Genomic DNA, 11,369 nt, shown 5'->3' with positions numbered 1-11,369 from the left:
CGACCTTTTATTTTATCCAATTAAGGAAAGGTTTATAAAAGAAACAGAAAAAAGACCTTTAAGAAATTCTGGGTAAGGGGGTAAGTTATACAAAGGGAAGGTGTTAGCACCCTTTGTATCCATGGTTATCCATGGGCTCTTAAGTTTGCTTAGCTCACTTGTTTTTCGATCATTTTTCAATTGCTTTAGAATGCTCATATGTGGTTTCAAATACCTTTGTAAATTGAATTTGTAATGATCCTTGGGCGGATGTATACAAAATGTTTGTTTATCTTTCAAAAGATGTTTTGAAAAGAACGTTAATTTTGTAATGATCCGTGTTTGGATGTATACAAAATATTATCTTTTTGGAAAGTTTTGTTTTGAAAAACAACTGTGTATGAGAATTTTGTTTGTTTTGATTTGAGCAAGCAAACTAGGAGGTCTACCCTGAGTTGTAAGGTCATTATCCTATTTCCTTTAAAAATCTATCCTTTCACCGGATACAAACAAAAGGTTCGATTTTGTACTCGAAACAGTAGAATTTTGACTTTGATTTTGAAAAGAATGAGAAGGGATTACCTTAAAAGGTGCAAGTGTGATTGTGATTGGATTCAGATATTTTATCTTTGAAGTTAGTGATCTAACGGTTCAATTTTATCTTTGACATACACGCAGTTTATATTTGCTGGAAATTAAAATGCGGAAATGTAAAGTGCGGAAAGTAAATCTACGCTATTACATCGATTGTGCAGGAAATGTAAACTAAGCCTATTTACATGATTTTGACATCCTATACATTTATCTAGGAATTTAAATTGCAAGAAAAATAAAAGGCATGTTTTTGGATTTTTTATGATTGATTTTAATTATAATTAATGCATGATTAATTAAATTAAAATGAAGAAAAAAAAATGAAAATAGATTTAAACCTAGAAATTAAGTTTAAAATATGTACAAAATATTTGTCAATTAATTTTAAAACAAAAACTAATTTTTTTGGAATTTTTGAAATTGATTAAGCTAATTAATACATAATTATACAAATAATTATACAAATAATTAAAACTTAAAGAGAAAATTATTCAAAATATGTACAAAATTAGTCTATAATATATAAACAATATTTTATATAAAGAACAATTTTTTATGATTTTTTGATTGGTTAAAATAATTAAAAAGCAAATATATAAATATATACTAATTAATTATGCAAAATATTGAAATTATGAAGAAAAATAAAATATTTATATTTCAGAAAATAAAATATTATTTTAGAAACTTAAAAATATTTTTTGTGTATTTTTTGGATTTTTAAAACTATTTTTAATTAATTTAACAAGAAATTAAAATAAAATAGAAAATAAAAAGATAATGATCAAGTGTGGTTGGCTTAAGAGTCTATATCATGGACTAGCGTGTCTGGTGCGTTGGATTGTGTGACTGGAACGATCATGTGGTCACTGAAACGAGGGAGCATGGTGCGCACATAGCCTGCAAAGTACTGAATCATATATTTTAAAAAAAAGCAAACACACGCAGGGCAGCCAATGAGAGGCTGCCACGAGTTCGTCTTCTTCCTTCGTCCGTTGGCTTAGGCCTGCAACTGTTGCTAAAGGTTTTAGCGACGGTTTTTTGCTGTAGCTACATGTCCTGCAAATCAAACGTTAAGAAATACGTGAAATAAATGAGATGTGAGACCATGGTTCGATTGCAAATTCTCCCCTGAGTTCAAATATGCCCTTAGTTTCTTCTAATTTTGCCTATATCAAATAATCCTAAAACGGATCTCAAGAACCCTAGAATGGCAATTTCGTGTACAAGCACCCAAATCTCAATTAAACTTCCAGAAACGATCAGTACATCAAACTAAACTCAAATATATGTCTACATCTTGTTAAACATGCATATATGATGAGATTTTTGTAAGTTTTAGTTTGAGCAAACCGTGTGCTATAGTGCTCGATTCTTTGAGTTTCAAAGCTTGAAACTGATTTGAATAGATTCAGTGATGCTTGGGGATTGTATTTGAGTGTTTAGTTTGGATTAAAAATGACTTAAACTAAAAATGCGAATTTCAAGTTTCTTTGAAAATTTCAATTTGATTCAAGAGTGATACAAGCAAGAGTATGATTCTGATTTCGTCTCTTTTCATTACTGAAGTATTGTAGCCTATATATAAGCATTGAAGTGCTTAAAATCTAAGCTAGAAAGCAATAAGTGCTTTGTTGAATTTTTGACTTTTTCCATATGTGTAGCTTGGCATTTAAGCCACTATGGCTTGATTTTCTTCTCTCCCTCTGCTGTACTTTGGCTTGGGACAGAGTTTGAATGATTCTCTTGATGAGTCATGCTTGGAATTCAAGCTATCCATTATCCTTCCATTTTCTTTTTTCATTTAATCTTAAAATAAGATAAAATCAAGCAAAAATGAATAAAAAATGGAGTGGGCCTTGTCTTGGTCGTGGGAGGCCCATAATATCATGGCAAACATGTTTGAACCATGAAAACTTGGCCCCATTTGGAAAAAATGCATTTTTGAGCAATGTTGGTTTTATGCATTTTCCCAAAATTTAGCCAACTTCAACAAGGTGTAAATCCCTCAATTTTTGTCATATAAAGGAGATCTTGCACTTTTTGGAAACCTCAAAGAGTCCTCTAACCAATGTCTTTGGTCTCATGTCAAAATGATTTTTTATGCTCCTTGTGTGTCCTTTTGAAAAAAGTGTCTTTTTGTTGACTTTGAAAATGACCTGTAATGTCTTTGGTCATATTTTTCAAATGGTGAATGCAATGACCATGGGATCAATTGCATTTGAAAGATAATTGAATTTCCTTCAAAATGAGCTTTGGTTTGAATTTTTTGGATGAAGGATGAGAGAGTTATGACCAGTCAAAGTTGAGTTGACTTTTCAGGCAAAAACCCTAATTTTGAATCTTAGGGTTTTGTTGATTTTTGATCTTTCCTTGATGAATTATGATCATCCAATGATCAAATGATGAATCCTTTGACAAAATATGGACTTTGACAAAAAATTTCATTTTTGACTGTCTGTTGACTTTTTGGTCAAACGGGTCGTCTGTTGAGTGTTTGAGCTGCTGACGGTGCGTCTGAGTGAATTGAAGTTTGAAAATTTGTATGATGGTACTTTGAGATATATGGATGTCCATGAAATCCATTTGAGGTCTCAAAAACTTGTTTCTCCTGTAAAAACAAGAAAACCCTAATCAGGGATTGTTTGTGTAGGAGACAGTTAAGCGTACCTGATTTTTGTGCAGTGTTGAGTCTCTGCTAATCGCGTGATATTCAGAAGACTTCTAGAACAAAAATCTTGGAATTTTGAATTGCAAAAGATTGATTTGATTGATGGTACAAAACACTGAGAATTATACTGCCAGCAGTTTGACTGTCGACTGACTGTTACCAGTACAGTCTGAGTTTCCTGATTCTGCGCCTGCAAAAAGATTTAACTCTGTACCAATTGTGTCAGTACTATTTATCTGTAAATAAATAAATAGCATGTGTGAAGTAATAAACAGTATTTGGCGTTTGCGTAAGAATAAATTCAACTGCAAGCCAAATTACTGTATAAGAAAAATTCTAAAAAACTAAGTATTTCATATGTCAGGATATTTGTTGAAATAAAAATCCATGATTATATGAGACTCTTAATTTTCAGATTGGAGTTTTCTTGAAAAAAGATGCGGGCAAATTTTGGGGTATAACAACAAGTCATATAACTGGTTACATCAATCAGGTAACCGGTTACATCAGCACCAGAAGTGAAAAATCAACAAAATTAAACATCCAAAAGCACTTCAATCATGCATCCAATAAGAGATGTAACCAAGCACGAATTTGCCTCAATTTGTACAGCATTATGAGTATCAAACAAGCACAATTAGGTATCAATCCACATAGATTTCAAGTCATCATCAATAATCATCAAGCAACAAGTTCATGCAAGCATTATAACAAACACATAGTGCACCAAACTTGTATCCACATGCAATAACAAGCAAAGATATCAATGGATCCAACATTTAATCATCATCAACATCAATTAAGCATAAACTATCATTAGATCTAGCATTCAAATCATATTAACATCAACAATTAAGCACTTAATTCAAGGTTCAAAGGCTTACCGGATGAAGATCTTTAACCGACGCGCGAACACGACACGAACGCGAACACGACACGAACGCGACACGAACGCGAAAACGAAATCCCAAGGGATAGAGAGTGAGGCGCGCGAGCTAGTGAGGAGAGGGAGAAGAGATTCGAACTTCGATCTTTGATTTTCAATCCATATTGCTCTTGATTCTTGAAGAAAATTGATGAATATTGATGAAAGTTTTATGTAATTTGTAGTTTTGATTCAAGAGAATTGAGAGAAAGTGTTTATGATCTTTTTGGTGAATTGAAATTCTGAGAGCCTCCCTCGATTTGTGAAGAGAAAAATGTTTATATAATGTCAACGCGAAATGTCCAAATTGCCCTCAGTGCGTCTTATTTTGGCTCGTTTTTAAGGAAACTCGGTTCGGCTCTGAATTCCGGAACGAAACCAATACCACTGTGAAGATGACCAAATTCTTGACTTGTCGCCGCGAGAATCACCTCAATCCGATAAGCGATGAAGAAAATACGCGCGTTTGAATGACGAGAACCGTCGATTCATCTGGCGCGACCGCGCGAAATTTTGTGAGTACCGCTCAAAGAACTCGATAAAACTCCATCTTCGGCTCAAAATATGAACAAGCATGTGTGACGAAGAATCGAAGTTAACGAAATTTCTGAGACAATGCCGCCGGAATGGACTTCATACGATAAAAATCAAAGAAGTTATGAATTTTTGAACTCGGCGCGACACACTCGAAAACACACTTTTTACCGAAACAACACGACGATCCTTAAAATTCTGGGAATTTTCCATGCATAATTGGCCTTCGGTCCGAACATATGGAATCTTGGAAATGATGGTACGGAGCTCCAGTTAAATTTTCAAGCGAATCCGACGAGCGGATTGTGAGATATGAATTTTCTGAGACCCGAAACCCTACATTCAGCACCATTTTTCACTGCGAAATCTCAAGTAACTTGCAAATTTGACGACATTCCTCAAAGAATTGGCTTCCGGTCCAAACATGGAAGTTGTAGATATCGTCGAAACAGTGGGGACAGCGCGGGAACTTAGCTCATATCACCTCCCAAATAGGACTTGCGAATTTTCTCGTATTTCCACCATTTTAGCCATTTTTTACACCTTATCTTCATAAACCCATGAAAACTCTTTATTATTTTTCTTCAATTTTTTGAATGACGAAATAAACGTCATTATTAACTTATAGCTCAAATAAAGAGGGAAAATTTTGGGGTGCAACATCTGGTACTTAAGCTGTGCAACCCCATTTTTCCCAATTGCGTTTGCGGGGGATCGGACCGTAACCCTCCCTACCAGGTCCAGTACCAGTGACCTCTGGACCAACCAACAATGGGTGATTATTATTATTAAATTTTTACAAGCTTATTAACCGTTGGGCTAAATGACCGGGTGAAGGTCACCTAACTTAGAAGGTTATTTTTCAATTAAATCGTTTATTTATTAAAAACTGGATCATTCAATTATATGCATCGACTCCATACGTAGTTTTTGTTTAAGATGGTGCTGACTGCTAATATAAATTACTTAAGAGCTACTTTAAAAATTTGAGCCTAAGGTCTCGGCATAATGGGAACCCAAATTGATATCACATAATGAAGGGGTTTAGAGTGTCATAACAATATCGATTTTATCGAAACTTTCCCAAGCCTCTCTAACATAGCCTAAAGTGTGACAACCTATATACTTTCAGAGTGTGTGTTGCCGCTCCCAGGATTTTAATCCAAGTACAAACGCGAAAGTGGCGCGGAAACAGAGTCGCCAGCAATGTATATTTATCCCAAAAGAGGGAAAGGAAACACTACATAAACCTGAGGGAAGGAAAAACATGGTCATCGCGACCAAGAGAAACGAGTAAGGGAGTCAGTTACGCGAGGGGAAGGTGTTAGCACCCCACACGTCCATCGTACTCGATGGGATCCACGCTTGTGTCTATCTAAGGGTGTTTCTACATATGTCTAAAGCTAAGCTAGAATGCGTGCAAAAATAAAGAGAAAATAATGTAGGGAAAAGAAAGAGTTGTGCTCGGATGGACCTTACCCCACTGCCTACATGTCCTTTTTGAGGAATCAGAGTTAACATAGTTCAGCTCACTATTTTTGTTTGTTTGTGTTTTTTAGTTGAACGATGATGAATTCGCACTCCGCTGCTCGACCTTTGGAGACTCACGCTGGGAATATAGAGGAATTACCATGTTCTTAAGAAAAGAAAATCAAAGAGTTGTTTTGTGTTTTAATATGCATGAAAAGATAACCTAAAGCAAAAGGGAAATTTCTACCTATGTTGGCATACAAAGGGAAATCCTATGCGAAGTCTAGGCGACTCATCTAAGTGGAAACCAAGTCGGAAAATCCTATGGGGAAAACAGAAACAAACAAGTAAACAAGCAACCAAAGCTTGAGGAGGATCCACTCACTCAAGTAGCACACATCCGCATGTGGATTCATGTTATCACAGTGGCAAAGAGAGGGGCCTAGCAACGATATCAGGTCATCGAAGAAGGACAAAGGGGTGAGGGACACCTAACCACGATATCAAGTCATCGGGTAGGATAAGGGTCAAACTATAGCCAATGGGAGCGAATCACCAGAGTCAACCAAGGTATCTATCTGTGGGAAGTAGTGTGCTCTGTACCATGGTGTCATGTCACCATGCAAGATGCGGAAAGTGCGGGGGGAAAAGTAAATGGTGCGTGCGTACACCAAGCATCAGCGTCGGGCGACGCGAGCTAGAGAAGATGTGGGGGTTTGGCTATTAAACCCTTTTCTACTTGCTTTATTCAGGTCTTAGTGACTCGATAATTGCTCATAAAGCGGATCCTGACACTTTGTTCAAAAGCTTCAAGCATGTAATGCGAGCATAATGAACGACACGGACGAAATGTGGGGGTTGGTTACGAACTCTCTCCACTTGCCTTCTATGAGGACTTATCAGGGGAAAACGGGAATGGGACGCCTCTCTGAGGTCTTTAGCAAAAAATGTAAACAATCACAAATAGAGCCTCCTAGTGAGGACTTCCAGAATTGCCTGCCAAGTGGCACGAACTCCCAATCCTACTTCTCATGGCATCAAAAGAAAAATGTGGAATAATAAAATAGACGAGAAAGTAAATGCGACGAAATAATCCATGGGGTGCAAGCAAAATCCAGCGAGCCGCGAAGCGATTTAAGCACCAAGACCCTTACTAGAGGTCGAACAATTGTCACTTAACACAAATTTACGAAAAAGGACTTAAAGGAAAATGCAAATCAACTCGAAAAAATAAGGAAAAATATTCTAAAAATTCCTAAGGCAACATAGAATCATAACCATATTTTTGGGAATTTTATTTATTACGAAACAATCGAAATTAAGATGAAAATGTACAAGTGAACGCATAAGTATCAATTCTAAACATATTAAAAAAAAAACAATTAAAAGAAAATGGAAATCAAATATAAAAATTCCACAAAAAATCCTAAAAACACTAAACAATGAGAAATATATTTTTTCACATTTTTTACAAGTCAAAAGTATCGGGAACTAATTTGAACAATGTCAACAATGATGTGTACACAAGCATGGGGTATGACTAGCAGTTTCAGAATTGTACTAATTCACATGCAGCATAAGAACTGGGCCTAAACATGGGTGTGGGGATAGTATTTCGTTAAGCCCACTCAAGTGAATCCATCAACATCCCATTTTGAATGTCAATTTTAATTCACATTCTGATTAATCAAAATTAAAAAGAGAATAAAATGGGAATAAACATGAAACGCTGCGTTATTGAAGAAAAGGATAGGGTAAAATTTTGTGACCTTTCACCTGTCACGATCAAAACCTTGTTCTTTCTTACACGAACGGCCGCGGAAGAACTCCTCATCCATTCTCCGATCGCGATTCACCCTCACACAATCTCTCCATCGTCGCCTCCTTTTCCCTTTGATTAACCTAAGTATAAATTTGGCCCATCTACATTTTTGATTAACCTAAGTATAAATTGAGAGGATAGAAACCCAAACAATACTAAACCCTCTCAACTCTCTTGGTCTTTTCACTTGTTCAGATTCAGAAAAGATGGTTCTAATTGAGACAGCATCAGAATGGGAGGAGTTGAACCAGCGATACAGGTCTGAGAAAGTATCTGTGTGGTGGGTTTTAGAAAACTGGGATGAGTACAAGGATGTTGATCCTTGTCGTATAAAAGAAAACATCAGTATAGCACTTGCTAAGGAGGACTACAAGGGTTCCGTTTCCATCTCTTGCTACGTTGACGAAGTTAACGCAACTAAAATTCCCGAACATGTGCTGACGGATCTCTCGTCGTCCGGAATTTCCACCAACCATTATCCTAAAGGTAAACTATAATCGATTCTAAACTAAATTGAAATTGAAATTATCTGTAATTTATGTTTAGGGTTTTGTTAGACTAACAAGTATTAATTAGGAATTAATACTACTGTCTAGGGTTTTGCATGTTGTCATGTGGGTCTTTGTGTGAATATTGGGGGAATTTATTTCTATGATTTACAATCAGTGCGCAATTCAGAGGGCTGATGCATTTATTGCAACTTCTTTTTTCAATTTACACGTCTCAGGTTTTGATAAATTGTGTTTTTTTTATGCTAAAGTTTATTTTATGTTTGATAATAGATGAGAAGCCTGTGATGCTCATTGTGGACATGTTGCGTTGGGCAGAATCCAACCCTCCACCTGCAAATTACTTATTTATATTCAATGATGATGATGATTATGATGCCGGATTTACTTATGCAATCGATTATCTCCTATGTTGCAAGTATAATATTCTTCTTGCATCCCCAGAGGCATGTGCACCATCCCTCGTTTCACTTTCCAAGAGAGTATGGCTTGTGCGTAGTCTATTTTCAGGAGAATCTCCGGCATCTGAGGAACAAGTTATGAAACTTCGTGGCTCCGATTCTGATGAAGAGGTTCCCATTCTGATGGGTGATAGTACAACAGGGGCTCCGATTCTGAGGTTCGCTTGAAATTCAAATTTTCAAATATGAGAAAGGGTGATCTCTAGTATTTAATTATCATAAGTATTTTTTGTTAATATGCATAAGTTTCTCTTATATGATGTAAGTTAAACATTTATCCTGTTAATTTATTTCTTAGACTGAACTCAAAATCGGTTTGCCGTCGGCGCCACCATGAGGAGGCAGTTAATTTGCTTATAGGATTATGAAAACATCAACCCTCCCCGGTAAATATAAGGTAAGTGATTTAGAAGATATTTTTAAATCAAATCTTCATCGGATAGGTTTTAATTGGGAATCGAAATTTCAAATTTATGGGACATGGATAAAGTTTGCGGTAAAACAAGACCGAAGGCTTTTAATCTCAGCAAGTTTTTTGAAGTTGTCGAGGTTGGTGAAACATCCAAGGAATCCGCTGATTTTATATGATGAAATTTGCCATGACAAACCCGCCCCCTGCTGATGTGATGTTAGTGAGCGGTGATCAAGATTTATGTAACGCCCTCCACCATATTCATATGATTTTATATGATGAAATTTGCCATGACAAACCCGCCCCCTGCTGATGTGATGTTAGTGAGCGGTGATCAAGATTTATGTAACGCCCTCCACCATATTCGGGCATATGAGTATCATGTATTACTTGTTCACCTTATCCACGGGTTTCATCGATGTGGAGCCGTGGGTGGGGTGAACAAGTAATACATGATACCCCTATGCCCCGAAAATGGTGGAGGGCGTTACAAAAATCTTGATCACCGCTCACTAACATGACATCCGCAGGGGGCGGGTTTGTCATGGAAAACTCCATCGTATAAAATCAGCGGCTTCCTTGGATGTTTCACCAACCTTGACAACTTCAAAAAAAATTGCTGAGGTTAAAAGTCTTCAGTCTTGTTTTACTGCAAACTTTATCCATGTTCCCATAAATTTGAAACTTCGATTCCCCATTAAAACCTATCCGACGAAGATTTGATTTAAAAATGTCTTCTAAATCACTTACCGGGAGGGTTGATATTTTCATAATCCCACAAGCAAATTAACTGCCTCCCCACAGTGGCGCCGGCGGCAACCCAGTTTTGAGAAATTTTTTGTGGAGAGAATAGATACGTATCTTTTCAAAGATAGTAAACCATTCAGCCGCTGTTGCAACCCATCCTTCGCGGTATGGTCGCAAATGGTAAAAAATAAGATTCTATGCAAGGTTGAAATCTATCGCATATCAAAATTCATGCAGTCAGCTCTTGCTAAGGAAAGTATTTTTGGATCTCTGGAGTTTTTGTGTCATGGGGATATAGTGAAGTTGAGACACACCACCTCTCGGAATAAGTGACAACAGGGGGCACTTGATTTGTTTTGATTATTCAGGTAGTTTGTCACTAATTTAATTAATTTTTTAATTTTTTTTTATATTGATTTCTTTTAATTTGACTTTTAATTTGAATTTAGAGGAGGGTCAATTTAATGATGTGGGGTATTAAACACCCCACCATCAACTATTTTAATAATTTCACAAGACCGACACATGGCTTATGTTATGGATAGATTGAGTACAAGAATGAAATTCAATGTAGTATTTTCTTGTGAAGACCCTCTAGATGCTTCCACTTTGCTGTTTGCTTTTTTTTATTCTCTTTATGCATAATTTATTATGATTATGAATAGGGTGTTCATGGTTGGTTATAACTATTTAAATAGTTTTCAATCAAAACCAATTATAAATTCTTAGACTTTGTTAAATTGCTAATAGATGAACAGTGTGGCAGCTGATGATTATTGTAAACATGTTGCACTTGGGAGGGAGATCAAGACCAAAGCCTTCGGTTTCTAGTAGTTATTGATTTAGAAATAGCTTTGAATGATTTTCTATTGACTTTTAATGTTGTTAACTGATGGTATAATCAACATTTACATTTGCTTTTGGATGAATATGTTTTTAAATCACAAGATTAATCAATTTGTTTGATCTGATTTATAATCAAAACATTGTTATTACCACTTTTCTCTATTTATGGTTCTATTATTTGCAATCTAATATCTTCTATGCATCATGGTAATGATATTGTGAATTGCGATCTCAAATTTTGATATTAAAATTATATATATATATATATATATATATATATATATATATATATATATATATATATATATATATATATATATATATATATATATATATATATATATATATATATATATATATATTCAATTAATTAATTTTTTGATAAGTAAAGAGCATTGT

At 35.5% G+C, this 11,369-nt stretch overlaps 1 protein-coding gene across 6 annotated transcripts; it reads left to right on the top strand.

Moving 5' to 3' along the window:
* Positions 1-7,888: 7,888 nt before the first annotated feature.
* On the top strand, positions 7,889-11,122 carry LOC131595034 (uncharacterized). 6 transcript variants are annotated; one of them, XM_058867256.1, is made up of 4 exons: positions 7,889-8,481; positions 8,778-9,123; positions 10,362-10,492; positions 10,891-11,122. In XM_058867256.1, exons 1-3 carry the CDS (start codon positions 8,202-8,204, stop codon positions 10,420-10,422), a joined length of 687 nt encoding a protein of 228 aa, XP_058723239.1. In that variant the 5' UTR covers positions 7,889-8,201; the 3' UTR covers positions 10,423-10,492; positions 10,891-11,122. The 6 variants fall into 6 exon arrangements, with proteins under 6 accessions (XP_058723239.1, XP_058723238.1, XP_058723237.1 ...); XM_058867255.1 differs by having other exon boundaries at positions 10,883-11,122; XM_058867254.1 differs by having other exon boundaries at positions 10,875-11,122.
* The last annotated feature ends 247 nt before the right edge of the window (positions 11,123-11,369 follow it).

The sequence above is a fragment of the Vicia villosa genome, linkage group LG4 (genome assembly GCF_029867415.1).
Source record: "Vicia villosa cultivar HV-30 ecotype Madison, WI linkage group LG4, Vvil1.0, whole genome shotgun sequence".
Classification (NCBI taxonomy): Eukaryota; Viridiplantae; Streptophyta; class Magnoliopsida; order Fabales; family Fabaceae; genus Vicia; species Vicia villosa.
This window is presented reverse-complemented; position numbering and strand designations above follow the sequence as displayed.

Coding starts and splice junctions, on each gene's coding strand:
- LOC131595034 (XM_058867253.1), top strand. CDS start 8,202: ATGGTTCTAATTGAGACAGCATCAGAATGGGAGGAGTTGAACCAGCGA. Junction 8,482..8,777: donor CACCAACCATTATCCTAAAG/GTAAACTATAAT, acceptor GTTTGATAATAG/ATGAGAAGCCTGTGATGCTC. Junction 9,124..9,263: donor ACAGGGGCTCCGATTCTGAG/GTTCGCTTGAAA, acceptor TTTATTTCTTAG/ACTGAACTCAAAATCGGTTT.